Genomic DNA, 24,790 nt, shown 5'->3' on the forward strand with positions numbered 1-24,790 from the left:
AGTATTTTAATTGACTTAATGGAGGAGTAATTTAAGTAAGTGTCCTTAAAGCTTTTTGTACAGGTTTAATACTGCAGCATAAATTAACACACTAAAACTCTGGGTTTAAAAAAGGAGGGAGGGGACGGGATGGGACCGGGACTAAAATGATGGAACGTGCTTGCAAAACTCCTTTTTTTAAGGAAGAATGGTAGCTTACCGTGTCAGCTTCTAGACGTGAGTCAGTTAACTCAGGCTAACATCTATCCAAAGATCTCGCGTGATGCCTGGGCGTTACGCCCGTGCTCCCCACAGGTACCGGGCCTGCTCTGTGCCCCAGCTATGGCAGGCAGCCCCCAGTGCACGGTTTGTGGGCCGAACCCTGGCTGGCTGCACGGACGGCTTTCTCGCGAGGCGCTGCCCCCTGGCCGGGCCGCGGTCAGCCCCCGGCGGGGGCGGCCTGCAGACCCGGGCGGCGGCGGGAGCGGGGCTCGAACCGGCGTCGCGGTCCGCCCCGTCCCGCCCGAGCCCCGGCCCCGCGGCAGCCTTCCTGGGCGGTGCGCGGGGGCGGGCCGAGGCCCTCCTCGCCGGCAGGGGGCGCTGCGGGCGAGGCGGGCGGCCGCCGCTCTGGTCTCGCCCGGGCTCGCTGTCCGAAGTGCGGCCCGGCTGAGGAGAGCCGCGCGGAGTCGCTGCCTCTGCCCGCCGCCGCCGTTGTTCGCCCGCCGTCATGTCCGTGCCGGTGTCGGGCCCCTTGCGCAGCGAGCTGGCGGAGGCCGTGGCCCAGGCGCGGCTCTTGGTGGTGGGAGCGGGCGGCATCGGCTGCGAGCTCCTCAAGGACCTGGTGCTCACCGGCTTCAGCAACATCGACGTGGTGCGGGCCGGGGCCGCGGCCGGGGCGGATGAGGGGCCGGTGGGCGGCGGCGCAGCCACGGCCGGGGGCGGCGGGGGCGGGGGGGTGGGGGGCCGGGAGCACGGCGGGGGCCTGAGGGGGGCCGGGGCGGCGGGGCCCGCGGCGGGCGCGGGGGCGCTGTGGCGGCGCGGCCCCTCCCGCCCGCCCGCCGCATTGTCTGCGTGTTTTCAAACTGCTCCCGGCCCGCCAAAGCGGCCGGGCGAGGCTGCCGCGCCGCGCCGCCCCTGCCGCCGGGGGACGGGCTCCGCCACAAAGGGGCTGCGGCCTGCCGGCGCCATCCGTGCCCCCGCCTCGGACGGGGCTTCTTCCCGCGGGCTGCCCCGAGCGGCGGTGCCGCTGTGCCCGGGCTCCCCGCCGGAGGCGGCGGCGGGAGGCGGAGCGGGCGGTCTTTCCCCCGGAGGTCGGGCCGCCTTCCCGGGGCAGCGCCGGGTCCAGCCGTCGGGCGGCGGAGGAACGGCGGCGCCTCTCTGGGAGCCCGTAGAGGAAATCTCCTGGGAAACAGTGGTGTAGTGGTGTGCCGTGTTTGCTGCCCAGCGACTGCTCCTCGAAGTCTTAGTTTTGCCTAATGCCGCCTTTGCTAATACTGTGGGTAATGGTCCGGTGATGGATTGCAGGAAAAACAAAATACATGGGAGGTGAACTGTATTTTTAGATACTGAGTTGTAAAACTGTCAGTCTTAGGAGTCCGGTCACGGTGGCTTCCCGCGGGCTGTTGCTTTCACTTTTGCTTCCTGATCCCAATCTCTGAATGTATATAGGAAGGGCAGAATTGAGAAGGTGGTAATGAAAACGGGGTAGAGAGCGATACTACTAGCAAAACTCTGATTACCTAGTTTCCAGACCTTTCTTAATTTCTTATCGTAGTTATGAAAAGTGTGTGGTTTTAAGAAATCACGGGGACTACAAATCCAGCTAGAGCACAGGTCTGTTTCCTTGAATATGTTTTTACTTGTGGGTGCCTGGCCAGGAGTCACATCTGAGAGTTTTGTATGGCAGGTTGTAAGAAGTTTGTTTTTACAGTCAGACTTGTTAAGCAGAGCATACTAGAAACAGCTTTTATCTAGAACTTTATCAGCTTGTAGAAGAGTGCAGCTACTAGTTTGCTTGTTATTCTTACAACTCGGGCCTTTCTACTGAAATACTCTTTAAAACTTGTAGGATACACTTAAGTGTAATTCCAGTTGTCCCTCTGATTTAAGACTGCCACTGAGAGCCTATCCAATTTCAACATTGTACCGGTGAAGTAAACACATGCAGAAGAGTGGAAGCCTGCACCTTTTTCCCCCCTTATTTTTTTCCTACCTTACTGTGTCATTTGTGTACTCCTGCAGTCCATTATAATAGAAAGGATTTAATATCTCTTGATTTTCCGGTTAGTCATTAGGCATAAATCTCATTGGGGCATGCTTATTGTTTCATTTATTACAGTTTGATTTTTTTTTTTGTATTGTCTTTCAAGGCTGACTTGGTTGGACTCCATTAACTTAAGTACATGTTGGATCAGGGCCATCTTCATTTTAAAATATCATTGGTAGTGTTTTATGCAAGACAGTAACATTTTGATAACATATGGAGTAGGTGGGCAAAAGACAAGGCAAGAGCAAAAAGAGAATGTTATGCAAAGAGCAAATTTGCAATTAGGAGAATAAATTGCTTTTGTCAATGTGTGTGATATTGTTGGGATTTTCCTTGGTTGTTAAATACCAACAAACTTGAACACCTGAAAATGCTTTTTGTTTTTACTTGTAAGTTGTGAAATAATTTTTTTAAACAAAATACTAACATTTTTTAAAATCTAGTAGTTTTGAATACCATATAACTCACATATACATGATTTCATTAGGTATACTTTCTTGAAAGGCAGTGCCGTTGTCCTCATGAATGACGAACAAAATCAAATTACTCAGAATCCAAGTCTGAATTAAGAACATGAATGTATGTTCTTAGGAATTTCTGAGGCCTTTCTTTCTACCTTACAAAAATGGGAGCAGCGTAAACGTTATTTTAATAAGAGAACTGTTACATTCTGATCATTCTTAGCTAGATGGAAGCTTCTGTTAAGGTCTAATAGTCTCAAGTATTCTCTTTGGAGAAAATCTTCTTTTGCTTCTCTTGGTCTCGGTAGTGCTGTTTTCAGTTGTAGCTTATGTCACTTGTTAACATTTCCAGTTAAAATACTAAAAGCTGTTTGGAGAGTGGAAGTTTTAACAGAATTAGGCACTTTAAAATTTTCACTTGAGGTTCTCGGGCTTTTTGGCTTTGGACTAAGCCTTCTGAGTGTGTGTTATGAGAAAGGAAAGGAGGTAGAAATGTGTTTTCATGCAAATACCATTTTCATAAAACAAGACCGTGGGTAGTTACTAGGATACTATAGGTAATCATTGCTTTATAATACATTTCTAAAACACTGTATATTTTCCATTTGCTCTGTATCCACAGGTGCTTTTATTTAGTGTTTAAATAAAGCTCTTTAGCTATTACAGTTCTTAGTATATTAAAACTTAATCCTTAAATTAAAAATATTCCCTTCAGAAAACAGGAAGTTCAGTCTTGGAGCTTGGATCTCGCATGCAAAGGATCCTCAATGAGTAGTGTGTGGCATACTTTTTTTGTTATTCCAGTTTGGTTAATAAAATTAAAAGCATATGAGAACACCCTCAGTAGGTCAAGTTTAAACTTCACGTTGCACAGTCAGCCTGATAGTAACGCTTTCAGCTATAGGGAGAGTGCTGTGTTGTCAGCATTATCTATGGGAATTTGGGAGACATATCTCTGAGGCAAGGAAAAATTGTCTTCGTCCCTGCCTAGTTAAAAATGTTAGGGACAGGAGAGGACTTCTAAAAAGAGTGGTCTATCAGAAAAACTGTTTAATTAAAGGGAAAGTAGTGCTAGCAAAGGTAGGAATAAATCTTCTCAAAGTTCCAATTAAATCTTCTTAATTCTTGTGGTGGGGGGTAAAGACATTTAAAGTTATGATGTTCATGCATATATTAATAAATAGAAACATGCCTGTTAGGGGAATTACAGTTGTGGCATCCTTTGAGGTTGTACATCACAGGTGTTCTGTGGTATATGTTTTTAAATATCCTGATTGTGTGATTGGATTTTCTTTTTGTAAGCAGACTTTCTGAGTAATATGCACTTAAACAGTTAGTCCTGGTGACAAACAGTAAAAGCTGTTGCCCTGCAGTGTATGAATTAGATGACAATGCAGCCCTTGGCTTACTGATTCAGTTGCTTAAAGCCATGTTCAAATATAAAGAAGTACTAATTAGTTTGCCAAGTAGCCTTTCTTGGACATTGGGGAAGAGCCATACAGAGCCAGCGTTCAGGGTAGTTAGTCCCATGTAGAGTCTGACTGGACCTATCTAGACCGATTTCTGCAATATCTCCTCTTGAGTTTGTACGCTGCGCTCCTGATGAATTATCACTAAAATCTTTGTCCTGTGATAAATAGGCCAATCAGTTACTGACTTTCTACTAACTGCTGTGCATATGTATCTCAAAATTCATGTGCGTTTTTAGTAGGGACTCTTTCTTCAGAAAGTTTGTTGTTGTGTAGCCCTTAATTTTTGACATATGGTTTCGTTGTCAGTAATTATTTAAAATGTATTGATTCCTGAAGATGATTAGAGGATCCCTTGTGCCTCTACAGTTGCAGTAGTGCAGATGTAACACCGGTACACAGGTCCAGAAAGGAGTCTCTAAAGTTTATGCATTTTGGTCAATTGCATTTGCTTCAAACTGTTAATGATTTTGTTTCTTTTATTTCTGTAAAAGTGAAATGGCTGTCTTGTGTGTTTATAGATTGATCTGGATACTATTGATGTCAGCAATCTCAACAGGCAGTTTTTGTTTCAAAAGAAACATGTTGGAAGATCAAAATCACAGGTGAGGAAAAAGTCAAAGCTCATGTCTTTCTTCCTCAGTATTATTTATTTATACACATGTCAGAAACATGTCACAGTTTTGCTTCTACTGTGAAGAGGTAAGTGTTGGTTGGTTGATCATGGCTATCCACAATATTTCATTATAAAAGTATTTAGATCTCTTAAGGTAGTCAACTTACTCGATACTAAACAGGTATCGAGTTAGATGGAAGGAAGAAATAACAAGTGGTTTTTTGTTTGTTTTTTTTTTTTATTTCTAGGTTGCCAAGGAAAGCGTGTTACAGTTTTATCCAGAAGCTAATATTATAGCTTACCATGATAGCATCATGAAGTATGTTTGTTTTTAAGCTCTAATTACATGTTTTGATTTGCAAGTACTGTGTTATTTAAATGCTACAATGGTGTGCTTTAAGATATTTTACAAAGCTACTGCAGTAAGAAGAGAAATACCTGTAAATATGAGACTACCACACACCTGAGTGGGAGTGTAGATTTTGCATGAGTTTTCTTAAGCTCTGGTAGTACTCTGTAGTCAATTGTTTGTGTCTATTTTTCATTTTATTAGCAACATTTACTATATAAGTTTCTACACTGTAAGGATGCCCTGATGTCTTGAGCAATACTTAGATTAAAATAAATGTGAACGTTGAGTCTATGATTAAAAAAATTAAGTTCCTTGTGCATGTGCATGTAACTGAATATCATTTATATATGCCCCAAACTTTAAATTTAGTCTTTCTGATCCATAACCAATGAGTAGAGTACAAGATTATGTAGATTTTCATTAGGTGTTTCCTATGTTTAATTTATTTGTCCAGTTTCTTCAAAATTGACATTCTGTAATATTAAGGTTTGAACTCTGATGTAGCTATTAGCCACTGAAACACTGACTCATTGCATCCTTCTCCTGAAACTGTAAAACTGTTAATCCTGTTTCCTCTTTACTCTCTCTTCTTTGCTACATTCTTGTTTAAATCAGAAAAGAGGCAATGTAAAGATACTAAATGTCAAGATTTTAAAATCCCACATCTTGGCTCCTAAGGGTATGGAGGCATGATCAAAACCAATTGAGCTATCACAGTATAATGAATTATCAAGTCTGATGAGCTATGGTAATTACAGTGTGCACGTTTTAGCCTCAGCTGATGGTTTTTAAAGTCAGTTACCACAGCTGAGACAATTTACTCATTAGGTCAGAGCAGTATAATCACTTTTTCGTTGTCTGCCTGTTTCATTGGTCAAATTAGTACTAATTGCAATAGCTTCCTTCCAGCAGCATAAAATTTGTGCTTTCACCCAGCTTTAAAATGGGCTGAAGACAAATGGGGCAGTTAAAGGCTAGCAGTAAATGTATAATATGTGTAATTTATCACACGAACATCAGTCCGCCCTTTGCATGTCTATAGTTCATGTTGTGGCATAATAACTTTGATACGCTATTTTGAGTATTGTTTTTCTTTTCTGTAGCCCTGACTATAACGTAGAGTTCTTCCGCCAGTTTACGTTGGTTATGAATGCTCTGGATAACAGAGGTGAAGTTTTCACTATGATTTTATACTGGAGATGAAAATACTGTTGCTTGTTCATAGAAACAGAACTTTAATGTGTTCTACTCTTAGACTTCTGCAGTGTCAGTTAAATAACAAGTATCCTCTTAACCCATCTGTAGTCTGACTAATGCTTGTGTGCTTCACTAGAAACTTGGAACGGTAGTTTAGTGCTTTTACAGGTGTTTTGAAAGTAAACATTAATTGCTATGTTGCTGCTTTATGGGAACTGATGAGTATTGTGTGTACATATGTAACTTTATTCAGTTGAGTTTGTTATATTTAATATGTTGATATATTTTGTGTTAATTGCAAAATTGACTTTGTGAAAAAGGCATAGTGCTCTATAATGAAATAAGGCAGATTAAGGATAAATGTTTGCATAGGAGTTTGAATTTGGAGAAGTAAAACTTGTTTTTCTAATTATTCAAATTTTTCTTTAAAAACTTGATTTGCAGCTGCCCGTAACCATGTGAACAGGATGTGTCTGGCTGCTGATGTTCCTCTTATAGAGAGTGGAACTGCAGGCTACCTTGGACAAGTAACAGTTATTAAAAAGGTTAGGTTGTGTATTACTCTTGTTGCTCGAACTTTAAATAATTGGCTATTTTAGATAACAGGGAGTTGGGTGTTTTGGGATACAGTTACAGTTCGTCTGGTAATAGCATGTACTATCAGTAGCCTTCATGGTGTGACAAGTAAATATTTAACTTTTCACCAGGGAGTGACAGAATGTTATGAATGTCATCCTAAACCAACTCAGAAAACTTTTCCAGGCTGCACAATCCGAAATACACCATCGGAACCTATCCATTGCATTGTGTGGGCTAAGTATTTGTTCAAGTAAGTGATTTTTTTAAAAAAGAAAATAGATACTGTGGTTCACTCTTCTGGTTTCTAAACCTACAGACAGAGAAATAAAGTGGACACACACTTTTTTGGGGTGGGTTTTTTGTTGGGTTTGGGTTTATTTTTTTTTTTTTTTTTTTAATTAATGTGGATTATAGCAAAAACCTTCAGTTCTTTGACATGGGTTTTGAGGTGGGGTTTTGGGGTCTTTTTTTTTTCCTTGGAATATAAAGATGGAAGGTTAGTTAGTACTTAGGCATTGCTTTAATATCACAGAAAATCTGTCAGAGTAGTTTGGCACAGGAGTGTAGGTTGAGGTTACTTTATTCACCTTTGTGTGGAGTTATCACATTTTTCAGTTTAATGCATGCATTAACAGATGTAAAGTTTGCTGAGATCTTGGTGGGTTATAAGCAATGCATTCAGTACTGCAGTATAAATATAAGGCTAGGTGAGCTATTGAGTGAGTTATACAGAACTGTTCTGCTAAATCCATTTTTGTATTGGACATTTTGTGTGTCAGTGTTAAGTCCACATGTGATGAATCCCAACAATTTAAAAAGCAGTGTATGAAGTAGCACTCTGATAGCAAGAATTCTAAAGTGGATATTTATCTGTTAGCAAGTGTTTCAGTCTTTAACCAGATATGATGAAATTCTAGTGTTGTGTTGTTGTTCTTAATTATTATATAGCCAGTTGTTTGGAGAAGAAGATGCTGATCAAGAAGTCTCTCCTGACAGAGCTGATCCTGAAGCTGCCTGTGAGTGTGATACAATCTGGTAGCTTACCCTGTTACTGAAATATTCTATATCAGAGATTATGACTTGTTTCTGTACATTTCTTAAGGTTAGAGAGTTCAGCTCTGGTTTCTTTTAAGAGGATTCTGTTTACTGTACCCTTGGACAAGAGTTTGGGGCGTTTTAACAGTAGTTTCCCTTACAGACCTTCATGTACACTGTGCATAATTTAGTTCCCTCATACTGCCATTTATTAGATATTTCAAACAATTTCAGTGGGTTTTAGTTGACTTGATGCATAGTGCATACCAAAGATTTTTGCATGGAGCATGTGCAAAAAATACTCTTCAAAATGACAACAGTTTAATAGTTTCACCTGTCAGAACTGTAGCCCTTGTGGGCAGCCTAAAACATTATTAAAATGATTACTTCAGCTGTTGTGAAAACTTTTTAATACAGTGTAAGATGGGTCACTGGCATTAAGTAGTTGTTCTCAGATAGTATGGGTAGAACAGCTGTGAGGAACTCCATCGATACTAATCATAAAGTTCCAGTTAACACCTCCAGGTGTAAGCTATATGATTTAGATGAATAGGCTTGTATCTGTTTGGGGACGCCTGTTCCCTCTGCAGCAAACGGTCTTCCCCATGTGCACAGAAACTTGGAGTGAAAAGTGAGCTTGAAGGGCAAATTAAATATAACTGATCTTCACAGGGTGGCCTTTTTTCCCTATATATTTGGATTTGGTGGAGCACTTCCTTCCCTGCAGCTGGGAGGCTTGTCTTTTGAACCGAGGACTGAGAACTGAGTGATATTTGTAGTCACTCTGCATTTTCCACTCCTAGTCGAGGGACTGCAAGGAAATACAGGGATTGTGTTTGAACTCCTCTAGCCTGAAGCACTTCAGTATTAATCTGCATAGGAAATACGCCCATTTTGAGCGATGTTTTTGTAGCTATTCGGTATTTTTCTGTAAGGACAGTAACTGTAGTTACTGTGAAGGTGAATAAGCATCGTTTGTTGCTGCTTTTGGATCCTTTGATAGATGAATGGACTTGGGAGAGGGAGCTTAGAGGATCCTCTGACTCTTCGGATTCTCTGAACATCAGATAGTGATCACCTGACAGGTTGTTCCTACAGGAAGTGTAGAATGAAATAGCTGAGTCTTAAAAGAGTGGCATATAAACTCATTCAAAACAATGGCTGCTGGCATACTTGGATGGTAGCAGACATAATGCCTCTTAGTTAAACAGAGATACCAGAGGCAATTGTTGGAGGGTCTGAGCTGTAGCCTGTGTCTGTAGTGAGCAAACTGTCCGCATCGATGCTGCTGTTTAGAATCAGTGGACATACGTGGTGTATCAGGGAGGAGACAACACAGCCTTTGTAAAGGAAGCTGTGCCTTGCATGGCTCTGCACGTCCTTTGACAGAAGTGGCAAACGTGTGGACAAGTGTATCTGGTTTACGCTGTTTTGAATCTGCAGGGGACACTCAAAAACTTTTTGTGAGGAACCTGAAAGGAGCAAGCAGCCATGGGGAGAAAAAAGGATGAAGATCCTGAAGTGGATAAACTACTTAAATGATAGAGATAAATGGTGATTAGAGGAGTGTCTCAGATTGAGGATGGGACCCATGCTGTTCAGCATATGTGATTAAGCAAAGTCACTCAGAATAATAAAGATGAGGGCTAACTGCAAAAAGTAGTAGAAAGCTTCACAATGCAGAATGACTGGGCAATGAGACCTTAGGTAGCTTTGGTGCAGATAAATATAAAATGATGCATTGGTGAAAGGGGGAAATGTTCACAAGTTTGCATATAAAGTGATGGTCTCTGAGTTGATTTTTCTCATTCAGTTGAGATGTTAATAGATAGTTTTATGAAAACATCAACCTGCTGCTTATTAGGAATCATAGCAATTGCTGGATGTGACTGGGAAATAAACACAAAATTGATAGCATCTGTATGTGTGGAATTTTTTTGTACAGGAATAACAAGAGGTAGGAAGCTGATTTTTTTTTTTTTTTTTTTTTTTTTTTGTGTTTTGATGTTCCAACCAAACTAAAACTCTTCAGCCAGGAAAAGAGACTACTGAAAGGGGATGGTTAAACATTTATGAAATCGCAATGTTATGTGGAGATAATTAATAGCAAAAATTTGTTCAATGTTTCTGCCAATAAAGGAATTAGGTGACATTGAGTTAAATTAGTGAGTTGCAGTTGCAGAAGCAAACAATAGTTGCACTATGTCTAATTCAGCTTTTGTTGGGCACAGTAAAGGCATTTTATGGACCCTGCATAATTTTTGTTATTGACTCTAGGGGAAATATTTTTGGATTAAAATATTGGTTAACACTTCATTAATAGGGGAGCCAGCAGAAGCAGAAGCCAGAGCACGAGCATCCAATGAAGATGGTGAGATTAAACGTGTTTCAACTAAGGAGTGGGCTAAATCAACTGGCTACGATCCAGTTAAACTTTTTACTAAGGTATCTTCTTTAACCCAAATAAATGTCTTTATTAGAAGTGTATGAGGTGCTTTAAAGTTAAGTCAAAACCCAGTTTGGACGCTTAATGCTATCCGTCAATTATGCAATTATGACTTCCACCAATTTTGCTGTACTGTTGGTCTTTTACAACACTTGCTTGTTTTACGGCATTCCATCTGCTTCTGTACAGATGGCTTCAGCAGCTTGTCCATATTATACAGGAAAAACTTAATTCCAATTACTTTTAATCTGAAAAGGTAAATTTGAATTCTGCAGGAGTTTCACGGGGCATAATCAGAACCAGTCTGAGGACCTAAAAGCTATCGGTCATCTTCTGTAAATGGAAATACAAACTGGCTTAGGAGTTTTCCTTCGAAATAGTTGCTGAGAGTGGAAAATAGAGGAAATCAGTATATAATGTAATGTCGATAGGTAGCAATAACTTTACTTTGGAAATTCATTGTCATGTAGTTAATAATATCTTAGGGAGAGTATACAAAGGGCTGTAGTGATGACTTCAGTAGGCACGTGAACCCATTGTTTGGACTATTGTTTCTTGACTTTCACTTTACTCCCCCCAGTTCATCAGAGCCATGTCTGCTTTATGCAGTAAGTGTTAGAGAATGGAGAATAATAAGGTTTTAGAATCTGTTTTAGTTTCCTATGGAGTTTGATTTTTATTTATGTGGTTGAAAATATTTTCAAGGAGAAAATCAAAACCTCATAAATCTAATGCTGATTTTTCAATTTCAGAGCAGATGTAAAAATAAAGTATGTCTTTTTCTTCCCCTCTCATTTTAATGTGTTTTGTTTGCTTTAAATATTTCCTAGCTTTTCAAAGATGACATTAGATATCTGCTGACAATGGATAAGCTGTGGAGAAAAAGAAAGCCTCCAGTGCCACTCGACTGGGCTGAGGTACAAAATCAAGGTAATTGTCCCTCCTCCCACTGTATATGTTTGTTAATGCATCTCTGTGATACGTACGTTTTCTCACTGTCACAGCTGAGTATTGGTATTGAACATACTAATTCTTCATGATTCCTGAAGATTTTAATTTTTTCTCTATATAGAGAATGTTTATCTAAAACTCTTCTGCAACTGTTATTTTAGATACTCAGTATTGGCTGGAGAAAATTCATATTTCACAAAAGTACGTGTCAGCTTATTCTAGGAGACCTTATCATAAGCACTGATACATTTATCGGTGAAAGCTCAGTTTTGCTGAAAATTTACATTTGCTGTAATTTGTGCATGTTTAGGCAATTGATAATAAGTATAGCTATAGCTGTGGTTTTAAATGTGGATTTGTTGTGAAATGTTGGGGCTACTGTAGTTTAATGATATTGTGTCAATTTAGAAAATATTTAATTTTGCTGAAATAGGAAACTTCTTAGCTCTTTGAGAGAACTTCTGTGGGATTTATAAGTATTCCTGATTTATTTTTTTTTCCCTTTTCCCAAAGAGAAAAACATATCTGACCAACAAAATGAATCCTCTGCAGTCTTGAAGGATCAGCAGGTTCTTGATGTCAAGAGTTATGCACGCTTATTTTCAAAGAGTGTTGAAACCCTGAGACTTCACCTGGCTGAGAAGGGTGATGGAGCAGAGCTTATATGGGATAAGGTTAGTTTGCCAAATGTATAAGAACCGGTTATACTCTATATATGTAGTACAAATATTAATTGGACTCATTTAGTTTCATTCCAAAATAGTACTACTTAGAACAAAAATGCCTGGCAGCTCACTGAAAGCACTTTCCATATGTAAACAAATATATACTTTAAACACTCTGTGTTTTGGAACTCACTGAGTGCAAGGATTAACTACTGTGATGTAAAATAACTTAATTCACCAACTTGAGAAAGCACAAATTAAGATGTATTAGTCATATTTTGATTTTTGAAAATATTTTAATAATGCAACTTCATTTTTTTCTTTTTTAGCTTTCTCTAAAACATGCTGTTATACAGTGGTTTGTAGCTAGAGTTCTGTGGAGTTGTACACAGTAATTAGCTCTGACAATAGGTATATGATATGTTAAAAGAGTTTTGCTGAAGAAAAACAAGAACAGAATTTTCTCTTTTGGCACCAGAGACAGTGTAACCTTCCTGCAGTCAGTTGTCATTTGGCATAAGAAAAAAAAAAAGTTTGTAAATATAGGGGGGACAAAATAGTAAAATAGTATCACAAGAGATAGTAAAAATACTTTTTTCTGAAACACCAATTTTTGAAACCAAGTACAAAACATTGTAAGATTTAGGATTTAGACATTATTTTGAACATACAAGGCATTTTATTAATACTAATACACTAATTCACTACTAAAATACTAAGTACCATTTCTAAATGTGTATTTAAAGTATTACTGCTCTGTCTAAACATACCATCTGAAAGAGGAAGTATATTGACTTTGAAGTGGAATACTATATAGACTTTTTTTAAACTTTCTGTTTTTAAGGTCTTGGGAACCATGCGTTGCAAACTTTTTCCAACCAGTAATCTGATTTTTAAATACTTTTTGTATTAACTTCTTGTCAGGATGACCCTTCTGCAATGGATTTTGTCACTTCTGCTGCGAACCTCAGGATGCATGTTTTCAGTATGAATATGAAGAGCAGATTTGATATCAAGTGTAAGGATAACATATAGCATTGTTTTATCTAAATAATAATGTAAACTTCTCATTGTCATTTACTGTTAAAAATCTGCATACATACTCTTGCTTATTTTGCAGCAATGGCAGGAAATATTATCCCAGCTATAGCTACTACTAACGCAGTAATAGCTGGTCTGATAGTGCTGGAGGGTTTGAAGATTTTATCAGGAAAAATAGATCAGTGTAGAACGGTAAGTGGGAATAAGACACTTTTATTGTTATTTATTATTTGCTTAAAAGTCACATTTAACTTGCTTTGACTATTGTATAGTTTTACTGTCCTTCGCTTGTTGCTTCGGTAAATTCTGAATGTGCTGGAAACTTTCAGCCGCAATGAAAAGAGAAGTGGAAGCCTCAAGGATCATTAAATTCCTCTGATTTAATGAAAATTGTCTGCTGGATAGGTGAGAGAACCAGACTGACATCACTTGAAACATGGTTGTTTCGTGTTACAGATCTATTTGGTGATAGCTGGTCAGTCAGCACAGGTGTCATTGCAGACTGGCCATAATATGCACTTTCTCCTGTTCAGCAGGCATGTCAAAGAGGATTAGGGAACAACCCATGAGACTAAGAGAATCAATCTGTAGGAAAACAGGTTTTATGACTGCTGTTACTCATAGAATAACTTGTTTTATTCTTGTCTGTCCTCAAGATTTTTCTGAACAAGCAGCCAAATCCCAGAAAGAAGCTATTGGTTCCTTGTGCTTTGGATCCACCAAATCCTAACTGTTATGTATGTGCAAGTAAGCCAGAAGTGACTGTGAAACTTAATGTACACAAAGTTACTGTGTTAACACTCCAGGATAAGGTAAATCTTGAATATTAGCTACAGCTTTCATTTTGATTCTAATACTGTAAATCGATAAAGTTAGGTTTGTGTTCAGTATATTTTGACTGAACATCAGCTGTTTATATTTGCTCTCCATTTTGCATTTCTCTCAGCTACAAGAACAGCTAGGTTAGCCAGTATGCTTCTTGGTCATGTGTGCTTGTATGTCTTGTGAAAGATTGTTTGTATTGTAACTTTTTGGTGGTTTTAAATCTTACTCATATCCAACAGCAAAAAACTGTGTGTATATCAGTTGAATAGTTCAGTAGCCATATTATAGTTGTGTAGTAGCAACATTTGCAATTCTGTCATTTTTATGAAGTAAAAAATCTTTCAGCATATCGGAACCTGTAAATTTCAGAAGGCAAAAATATAATTAAGTTGTTCACGAAAGTTAAAAAAAAAAGTATAGGCTTTCAGCAGTTGCCTGAAAATGAGCCAGGATAAGAAAATCAACATAATTTAAGGTCCTTTCTTTTATAAGTGTTTCTAAGTCAGATATTGATTAAATAATCATATTCATATTTTCAGATAGTGAAAGAAAAATTTGCTATGGTAGCACCAGATGTACAAATAGATGATGGAAAAGGAACTATTCTTATCTCTTCAGAGGAAGGAGAAACAGAAGGTATGCATACTGAAGCTTTTTAGATAAGAGTAAATAAAAACTAGAAAGAAACTGAGATACACAGAGTGGAAGTGTAGCAAATGTTCTAGTGTTCATCCTGTAGACTTATATTTGGAGAGAACTGGATTTGCAGGTATTTAAGTGGCTCAGGAATAGCTAGTGGAATTGTCTGCAAGCCTGCATGTCCAGTTCAGCTTTCCTATATAAAGTACTTTTCACGTGGAGTGTCAGGATTCTTTTCAAGGATAAGTATTCAGCTATAAAAGTGCACCAGTTATTTTCCTCTGTTTGCAAGTCCCGTTCTTTTTCTTGTTCTTAGATTGTGGGGATCTTATGATGCTTGTAGGCACTATTGTAATACAAATACTATCTCCAAAACATTCCTAAATGTAATAGTAGTGAACATGATGCTTGAGGGGTAAATAAGTCAAACATAAATAGTTTTAACTTCTGATAGGCTTAAATGTCAGCTTTTATTTTAAATATAGCTAATAAATTATAATCTTATGTTTCTACTTAAAACTTTTGGAGTACTCGTTTCATCATACTTATTCAGGTATAAAGGATCTTTATATAAATAGCTGTATACACTGCAGTTTTTCACTATTTTTGTAGCAAATAACCACAGGAAATTATCAGACTTTGGAATTCGAAATGGCACTCGACTACAAGCAGATGATTTCCTCCAGGACTATACACTGTTAATCAATGTGCTTCATAGGTAAGGATTCTGAAATAAGTATTTTTGTGTATATATGTAGAACAGTTGCACAGGGAATTTCCAACTCTGAATTTTAAGTTCATGAATAAAGCTCAAAAATTAAGCTGTGGAAAGAAAAATATAGAGGTAAAAGAGGAATTGTTATTGTTTAAGAATTCATAGAGTTTAGGGGTTTTTTGTTTGGTTTTTGTTGTGGTTTTGTTTCAGTTTTTTTACAACAGTAATGGGAAGAATTTTATTTGAATAATTTGTCATTACACAACATAAAAATACAGTGCAAAACCAAATTTACTTGTGGGGCAGGCAACAAGCAAGAAACTGCTGTTTAGAAAACAACAAAAGAAAAAAAAAAAAAGAAAAAACCCCAAGCTGCTGGGGTAGTAGATCCTCTGCTTGACTACCTGTGTTCAGATACAGCAATGCAAATAGAAGTCACTGAAATAATTGGTGTGTGTATTTAACCCTGGATAAGTAATGTGCATATTATATACAGTAAATTAACACACTGCACTTTCAGTGAGAATAGGAATGGAACACTGAGGAAGAAAGGTAAGCTTGGGTAATGATTTTTCTCATTTCTAAGCATTTTAAGTCATGACACTGTGTGCAACAATGCTTAAGAATAGACAAAGCATAAATTATAAAGGAGGACTGAACAGATTTTCCTCTTTTTTAATATGTTTTTCTCATTTTGTCATAGTTGTCGGGTGCTCTAATATTTGAATGTGGCGTACTTTCTTTGTGAAAAAGACTTTTTTTTATTTTCACCTGGTGGTTTAAAAGCATATGTATTATTCTGCAGTGAAGACCTAGAAAAAGATGTAGAATTTGAAGTTGTTGGTGATACCCCTGAAAAAGTTGGCCCTAAGCCATCGGAACCAACATCCAAGAACATTACCAATGGTAGTGATGATGGAGCACAACCCTCAACATCAACAGGTAAGTAACAGTAATCAATATTAAATAAAACAAAATAGTCTTTCAGTAGTGCAGTCCAATTAAAATAGTTGTCTTCAGTTTTATGACTTGACTTTGCCAACGTGAAATAAATGGCATTTAAGTTGCCTCTGTGTATGAATATATTAAATACAAAAAATGCACATTTACAATTGTTACAAAGTGAATGTTTAAGAATTTTGCAAAGGTTTACAGTAAATAAACCTTGAAATTATATTATTTAACTCACAAGGGCTTGGTGGGGTGTCAGCTTAAGTGCATCATTTGCACAGTGATTTAAATAAAGTTAGACCCATTCTAGCTGATGGTCACGCTATTTGATAAAAAAGAATCAACCAAATTTGTCACTTTCTCCCTACAGTTCAAAAATTACTTTGTGGATGTCTTTGAACATGTTTCATTTTGTTAACTTATGATGATGTCTTTATTATCTGCTTACGAAATAATTATTTTTCACCTGTCAAGCAAAGCATGGCAAGAAAATAATATTTGATGTCCAGGAAGAAGTACTATCACCTTCCTAATGTAGAGTGTTTCTTTGAACATACTCAAAATAGTTTAACTTAAATGAATATGGGATGCTTAAGCACTGAAGGCTAATGTACTGGAAATGTCATAGTGTTTTACAGGGATAGCGTATGAATCTGAATACCTGTTGTGACAGATATAAGTTAGATAACTCTAGTTCTGTCTTACATTTTTGGATGATGTTCCTTTGCCTGTCAGATGGTCCTATTTAAGATACATACACAAGTATGTAGTTACTTCCACTTCCTTCTTGCATCAGGGGAGATTAAATGTTAAGAGTAAAATTTAATTCAAATTATATAAAAAAACCTCGCATAAAATTAGTTTTCACAGTGAATTTGTACTTCAAAACAAACAATTTCCACTAGATGTCTTGAAAGTTCACATTTGGTTCTATTTTCCCTTCTTTATACTATCCATTGTTATCCTTGTAGCTCTTCAAGTCAGCTCACCCTTCTACTCCTCCCTCTCTTGGCGTGTTCTCTCTCACGGAGCATGACTTCTGCTAACTGCACTAGTGAAAGGAGGGGCTGGACTACAGCTCTGTGTGTTTTTCCCAAGGACTGCTGCAGATAGCATGCCATTCTTCTATTTTGTACATGCAAAAGAAAATCTTGCTAACATGTTTCACGTATTTTTGGGTTATTGCAATATTTTCCATAGCTCTAGTGAAGAGGGAATAACCATGTGAAAAGCCTGTTTTGCACTGTTTTCAGAGAAAATTCAGAATACTCTTGCAGTTGAATGACAACGATTATAGATAAAGAACGTTCCAAGATGTATTTGTTGTAGTAGATACATTCTTATTTTTATGTATGAAGTTTGGTTTGAGAGTAGAATATCTTTACAGTATCCATTTGAATTAAAAACACATATTTTGCAGCTCCAGATCAAGACGATCTACTGATTGTTGATTCTGAAGATGAAGGTACTTCAAGCAATGTCGATGATGATATGGAAAACAAAAGCCGCAAGAGAAAACTAGAAGATAAAGAGTGCATCAGTACAAAGAGAGTGCGTACTGAGCAGACAGAAGAGCAAGATGAAATTATAGCATTAGACTGAACATGCAAATGCCCCTTGACAAAATGATTCGGATAATGTAATACAGTAACAGCATATTATGTTGGGATGTGAAAAATGTCCAGAACTAGACTAATTTTAAGGCCTTTGTTCCAAGTGAATCCAAACCCCTGGCTTAAATAATTTGTGTCTGTTTCTCTTGATGATAAAGCGCTCATCTCAATAGACTCTTTCAGAAGTTTTTCCATATTAATTCCATATATTAAATGTAGTAGAAACATAGTTTATAAATACTTACAGATAAGTATTTACTTAAACAGTCATGAAAAAAGCATGTTATTTTTGTGTAAATGCCTTTTAGGTATAATTCAATAGGACAAAAAAAAAAGCCTACTCTTGTTTAGTAAAGGGTCATCATCTGATGCCCAGGTTTTAAGTAAATAATTTTTTTTTTTTGCTTGAAGAAAAATATTTTTAGCCTAGTCCTAAACATTTTTCACACCCTGAACAAGTAAAGAAGAAAATTCAATAAAGCAAATCAGTGCCATGTTTTAACAGTGTTCTTAAACTTCAACTGGCACTATGTACATTACTGTAAAACTGTTAATTTACTCAAGTTTTTCAGCTCGTACTGCCTGGTATGTCAATGTAAGAAGCAAATTTTTGTGTATTGTTACAGTTTCAGGTTATTTATATTTGATGTTTTGTAAACTCAGATACTACTACTATACTGTACATCTGATGGACCAAATAAATGACATCTGAAATACTTGCTATATTTGCTTGCACAGTCCAAGTTTATGCTGACTTACGGGATTTTACAATGTATAGCCTTCAAAAATTACTGTATTATTTTCATTTTTCTAAACATAACCTAGTAGTACAGAACTTAAGCTTCACTTGTTTGAGGTGAAAGGGGAATTTTTTTAATAAAACTTTTGTGAATGGTTTTTTTCTTGGACAATCAATTATTGGCCTCTTCAGTTGGAGCATCTGCACCACCACACATGTGCTTGCACCACCTCATGCTTTCAGAAAGAAGAAAGCACTGGTCTTTTATACATGACACTTTGTGCATAGGACAAAAGTGCAATGTTTAGAATCAGTATCTTAAAACCTACTGCATTTGTTTAACTATTTTGGTAGCTCTCAAAACTATCAGTGTTGATTCATAGAACGCATTCATCAGCCATTTCTGTCACTGTACTGAAATTACTTTCTAACTTCGTGTTTGTGAACCAAACTGCTTCTGTTCATAAATAACTATGCAGAGTTAGCTGTACAGAGCAGAGGAATTGAGCAGACAAGATTTATGCTGTTACAGTTTGCAAATTGAATGACTTTTAAACAAGATGTTAACTGTACAGAAGGAGAATGTAAAAAACCCCAAACCAGCACCTTTTTAGGTTTTGGTCCCTGCATCTGGTTCTGTCTAGTACAAAGGCCAGCTCATCATCAGTGTTAAATTGCCAGTGCAGTGCAAAACTACGATTCTACGATGCAATTAACGTTTTATCTTTTCTTTTAGGTAGAACAGTCATATGCAATGGCTTGTTTGGAGGCATAATACTCCACCATGAAATTAAATCCTTTTGAGTTAGCTGCTTGGCCAGCATGAGTGAAGACTGAGAGGTAAAGATGTAAATAAGAGGTGTTACAGAAAGGATTTTCAGTACTATGGGAAGCTTTTATAGTTCTTGCCATAAACAGTTAAAGCACTAGACTTTAATATGTCTGATTACATTGTCTAAAAATTAAGGCCGACATTTTCTTTTTTTAAGCTTTACTAAAAATAAAATTACTGGTTTATTAAATTAGTTGTCAAAGAGCTTATCTGTGTAATAAGATGTGCTTCTCATTGTGACATGACAAAGCTTTGTCTAAGCTGATGACATGTGTAACGTGTCTAAGATAGTGTGATCCTATCTCACTCACTACCTGAGAAATTTCCCTGCTTGTACTGACTGGTATACAGGAATTTAGCATTCTAACTTTTTTTTTTATTTTAACAGTAGAGGCTATAATTCTTCGAACTTTTGCATTAGTTTTACTGAAGTTGAGAGTGTTTATGACTTAGAAGTTCAGTGGTGTATGAGTTGAATTAACACACAACACCAACAGATTTGGGGGTGAAAGGGTGGGGTCTATTCAGTCTCACTGGTTTCTACTCTTTATTAGTGTTAACAGCATAAGATGACAGTACTCAAGTGATTTCTTAAAGTATTTGGGATGCTGCTGTCCAAGAAGATACTCATAATGTTTCTCAGGGCAGTAGACAACTCTGTCAATAAGGCCGGATTGCAAAAATGTTCAGAATTAATCAGGGTTATATCTTAGGTGGGGGAGTACCACTGCAGGACACTGGTTAGGTTAAGTTTTAGAGAAGCATTAAGTAATTTTAACAACGTGTCATCATTTGGTTTGCAGCATGAAAGGTGGTCTAGAATCTCAACTACATAAGCAATTACATCTTGATGTAATTGTGCTGCTCTTTTCTGGGTAGTAAGTAGTTAGATGGCCAAAAAATGCTCCTAGATCCTTCCTGTAAAATACTTTCAAGTGAATGATTTTTAATATATTTTCTTTAAACACTCTGCTTCTATAGAACATATGACAGGCTGTTCATATAGTGTCAGCTGTTCTATTTGGGTCTTGTTAAGTTTGGCGATACTGAATGAACCACTGAAAATGCAAACTGCTTCTCTGCTAAATGTAAAACTGCTTTTCAGAATTAGAACATGAATGTCCTTAATTGGCTACTAGTCACCAATATTGTATTAATGTAGAATTTTTCAGCTTAAACTTTCTCTTGCCCTTGAGAGCAAGTTATAAATAAGCATTTATTAAGCTTTCAAGTAATGAATAAGAAAAAAAGTAAGCCACTTTTCAAATGACAATTTGTTTACCTCCTAATAGCAGTAATATTGATATGGAAGGAAGTGTAGTTGGAAGACACAAGATTTAAATGTTAAAATGGAGGATAAATTCTTCCCAGTGCCTTAGCTTGGCAACCATGATGTAGGCTCTGTCTTCACTAATAATTTTTGAGCCAGGCTCATTAAATCAGTCTACAAATTGCTATTTGCAGTGATACAAATTGGCTCTCCTGTCACACAGCATTCTCTAGTTGTTTGTTTATACTGATGCAAATTTCTGTCATGCAGATAAGCTTTTCTGGCTGCTTTCATAGTAACAATTCATTCTTGATGCTTGTATTTTTTATTTACTTAGTGAATTTGAGTGCCATGTAGGAAAAGGACAAGAAAAATAGTGGAATATTTTAGCGTAGTTGAATGCAGCTGAGTCTATCTAGTATCTGTCTTTGTATGCTCTTATTTCGATATCCCTTTTTTGCAGTGGGGCATGGAAAGGAGTATTGACCACCATTGATATACAGCAGTTAACTAGAGATTCGTTAAGACTTACGGTGAGGAAATTTGTAACAACTTTCCCACAATCTTATCGTCAAAAAAAAAAGAAGTGCAACCTATCTCATTCTCAAAGCATCTAGAGAATCGCCCATAAGGGGCAACTGATAACCCTTCAGGAAAAAGAACTTTTGGGGCCGTGATGACAGCCTCTACCAGCCCATTTCCTAAAGACTAACTTTAACCTGTAGATGACCATTTAATGTTGTAGTAGTTCTACATGACATTTTAATTTTACTTTAGGAAACCATTTCACTGTTGAACCACAGTGAGATGCATGCTTTCCTGGCCTGTTGACTCTTGACAGCTGGTAAGCAGGTTGATGTGCCATTTCAAGTTCTGACCTTTACAACAAAGCCCTCTTGATAACCATTTATTAGATCCCAGAAGATAGAACAGGCTTGTGTTCAGTTTGTATATACCATTGATAGCTGCTGCAAGCTTTATCTTCGCTGACCCAAAACTTTAAATTTAGATTAGAAAACTGATTAAACACCCAATTAAAGAAAATAAATTTGTTTTTTCTTAGTGTTCTGTTTCTGTGCCTATAGGTAGAGATATTTTCTTTCTTCTCTTTGCAGCTATAAGGACAACAAGCCTTCAGTTCTGTGCATCTAAAATACTGAATGTGCAAGAAAGCAGAAACTACGATCAAAGTAATACAACAAATCATAAAATTACAGAATGGTTTGGATTGGAAGGGACCTTAAAGATCATCTAGTCCCAATCCCCCTGCCCTGGGCAGGGACACCTTCCACTAGCCCAGGTTGCTCAAAGCCCCGTCCAACTTGGTCTTGAACACTTCCAGGGAGGGGGCAGCCACAGCTTCTCTGGGCAACCTGTGCCAGTGTCTCACCACCCTCACAGTAAAGGATTTCTTCCTTAGATCTAATCTAAATCTACCCTCTTTCAGTTTAAAACTGTTACCCCTCATCCTATCCCTACATTCCCTGATAAAGAGTCCCTCCCCACCTTTCCTGTAGCCCCCTTTAAGTACTGGGAGGCCACTCTAAGGTCTCCCTGGAGCCTTCTCTTCTCCAGGCTGAACACCCCCAACTCTCTCAGCCTGTCCTCACAGGGGAGGTGCTCCAGCCCCCTGATCATCTTCGTGGCCTCCTCTGGACCTGCTCGAGCAGGTCCATGTCCTTCTTCTGTTGGGGGCCCCAGAGCTGGACACAGCACTGCAGGGGGGGTCTGATGAGAGTGGAGCAGAGGGGGAGAATCCCCTCCCTCGACCTGCTGGCCACACTTCTCTTGGTGCAGCCCAGGACATGGTTGGCTTTCTGGGCTGTGAGTGCACACTGATGGCTCATAGTCAGTTTTCTGCCCAATACTACCCTCAAGTCCTTCTCTGCAGGGCTGCTCTCAATCCACTCACTGCTCAGCCTGTATTTGTGCATCTTACACAAGTCAGTCATCTGTTTTTTGCTTGCCTAAGATTATTTCTGGGCTAGTGTCTAAGCAGAATCATTACAGAGAACACACACCTACAGACAAAGGAGTAGGAGGGAGAAGCAGTTTAATGCTTTGATTTGGAGGCCTTGATTTTTCTTTAAGGGAGGAATAGGATGAACTAAATAAACGTGCTCCTAGATATAGCTTGATACGTGTTTATATTAAGAGAAGAAAATTGCTGTTTAGATGCACGTCATTATCTTTGTCCTTCTCATCAGCATACTTCTTCACTCATGAGAAAAAGTGAGAAATTTTTGGTATGATTTCCTAAAAAGATACTTATGGAATTGCTCTACCAGTCCTCTCCAGAAACATTTGGAGCTACTTGCAAACATTAAGCAATTACATCAGTGATCTCAAAGCTACTGCAGTTCTACAGGTAAGTGGCTGTAGATAAGGGGAGACAGACGCACAGAGGTGCTTCCGTGGTAGCACTTAGCCTTTTTAGCTGTGGTACTCACACACCTACCTGCTGGTGGTGTGCTAGTCCACATGGGAGTTTGCTGCATTTTGGGCATCTAACCAGTGGTAACTGGAGGAGCATGCTGGGGAAAAAAGGGTGGCTAAGAGAACCTAACTAGAGGCTTAGGAAGCTGCTAGGTGCTGTTACAAAGGGGACAGAGAGAAGGCAGTATGGAGGTGGACCTGGGAGAGAATTAAAGATGTTGTAGAGGAGGAGTGCCAGAGACAGAAGAGCACTGACAAGTCTATTGGGGGATGTAGGTGAATACGGTGGCAGGAACCTGGAGGTACTGTACATAGCGGCTGAGGACTGGGGTACGTCCTGTAGCAGTGGGAGAGTTCCATGGGACAAAGGGGGTGACAGGATTGCAGCATTATTGGGGATTTGGAGAGGAGGTTACAAGCTGAAGAATGCAATGGATGCAGAAGAGAGACCTGCAGGGGCTGGGCCTTCATTAGTTCCATTGCTTATGTAACAGCTCTATACTTCTTGCAAATTTATTCATTAATTTCAGTTAACAAGTGTTATCTCTAGAATACCATTTTATATGGAAAAATACCATTAAATATAATTGGTGTTCTTAACAAACCAATGTCCTCTTTCTTCTGAAATGATCCTTCTCATCATAGCTGAAGTGTTTTGTATTGGCAGGTCAGCAGGTCAGTGCTCGTAGCCTGCCTCGTTTCTTGAACGGGTCTAAAGAGGCGCATACAGTTAGTCTGATACTTTTCACCCGCAGAGAATAGGGGGGGCATATGTATAGCAGTCTGACACTCATGCAGTGCTTCTGTTTTTTTATTAAATGCACTGATGCTATCTGATTTCTTCACTGGATGACGGTTTGCAGTGTTGTAATCAGGAGTTTCTTTTTATCACGTCAAGATAAATTTTAGCTCTGTAGAGTCACAAGTTTGTTTTCGTATTTCCGTTTCTCTGAAATAAGAAGCTATATAACCTAAGACCTCCTTAAAAGTACTATGTGGGTGTACTGCTAACTGAGCTGGCCAACTAAATTATGTATTTATGCAAGTGTGGTGGCTGCTATTAAGCTAACTGATTGTGTTTGAATATACAGTGATTATGTCCTGTGATTGCAAGGAAGCATGACTAAGGCCATGTGTAGTCTCCGAAGTATGAGCCAATAAACTGCTTTGTCCAGAAATGTTATTATCTGAAATAATTAAGAGAAGTGGAAGATGAAACTATGAAAGAAATAAGATACATAAATGGTGCTTGGACATATGTTGTCTGTCTAACCTAGCACGTTCACAAAGCGCCTGTCATGACTGGAATTTTACAGGGTCTGTCCCCAGTTAAATTTGTGCAGCACAGTGAATAGCTGCATTTGCAATGAATAAGAAGAATGTAAAAAATGTTAAATAGTGTTTTATTGCGGATTTAGAATGAAAAATGACCTGTAAGCCTGCAGAGTAGTGTTAGTCAAAAATATTTTAAATAGTTGTGCCTAGCAGAGGTGACCATTCAAATACAATGCGTTCTGTCTACCAGAAGATGGTGCCCTAAAACACATTCAATAAATTTAATTTTTAAAAGCTATGATCAACTGCAAATGAGTATTTTTAAAAACATGTCAGAACAAGGTGATTTGCAAACAAATCACCCAAGTCCAAATACATATTAATATCCAAACTTCATATTCCAAAAAGCTTGCTTATACTTAAAGTTATCACAACACA

General features: G+C 38.4%; 1 protein-coding gene across 2 annotated transcripts; it reads left to right on the top strand.

Moving 5' to 3' along the window:
* The first annotated feature begins 605 nt into the window (after window positions 1–605).
* UBA2 (ubiquitin like modifier activating enzyme 2) lies at window positions 606–18,697 on the top strand. Of its 2 annotated transcripts, none has more exons than XM_074840065.1 (17): window positions 606–850; window positions 4,697–4,780; window positions 5,040–5,110; window positions 6,247–6,311; window positions 6,785–6,885; window positions 7,048–7,169; window positions 7,868–7,935; window positions 10,278–10,399; window positions 11,231–11,330; window positions 11,865–12,025; window positions 12,941–13,034; window positions 13,137–13,249; window positions 13,714–13,869; window positions 14,422–14,518; window positions 15,134–15,239; window positions 16,042–16,178; window positions 17,608–18,697. In XM_074840065.1, the coding sequence occupies exons 1-17, from the start codon at window positions 707–709 to the stop codon at window positions 17,787–17,789; spliced, it is 1,923 nt and encodes a 640-aa protein (XP_074696166.1). In that variant the 5' UTR covers window positions 606–706; the 3' UTR covers window positions 17,790–18,697. The 2 variants fall into 2 exon arrangements, with proteins under 2 accessions (XP_074696166.1, XP_074696167.1); XM_074840066.1 differs by lacking the exon at window positions 606–850 and adding an exon at window positions 1,214–1,474.
* The last annotated feature ends 6,093 nt before the right edge of the window (window positions 18,698–24,790 follow it).

Source organism: Strix aluco, chromosome 14 (assembly GCF_031877795.1).
Source record: "Strix aluco isolate bStrAlu1 chromosome 14, bStrAlu1.hap1, whole genome shotgun sequence".
In the NCBI taxonomy this organism is placed as follows: domain Eukaryota; kingdom Metazoa; phylum Chordata; class Aves; order Strigiformes; family Strigidae; genus Strix; species Strix aluco.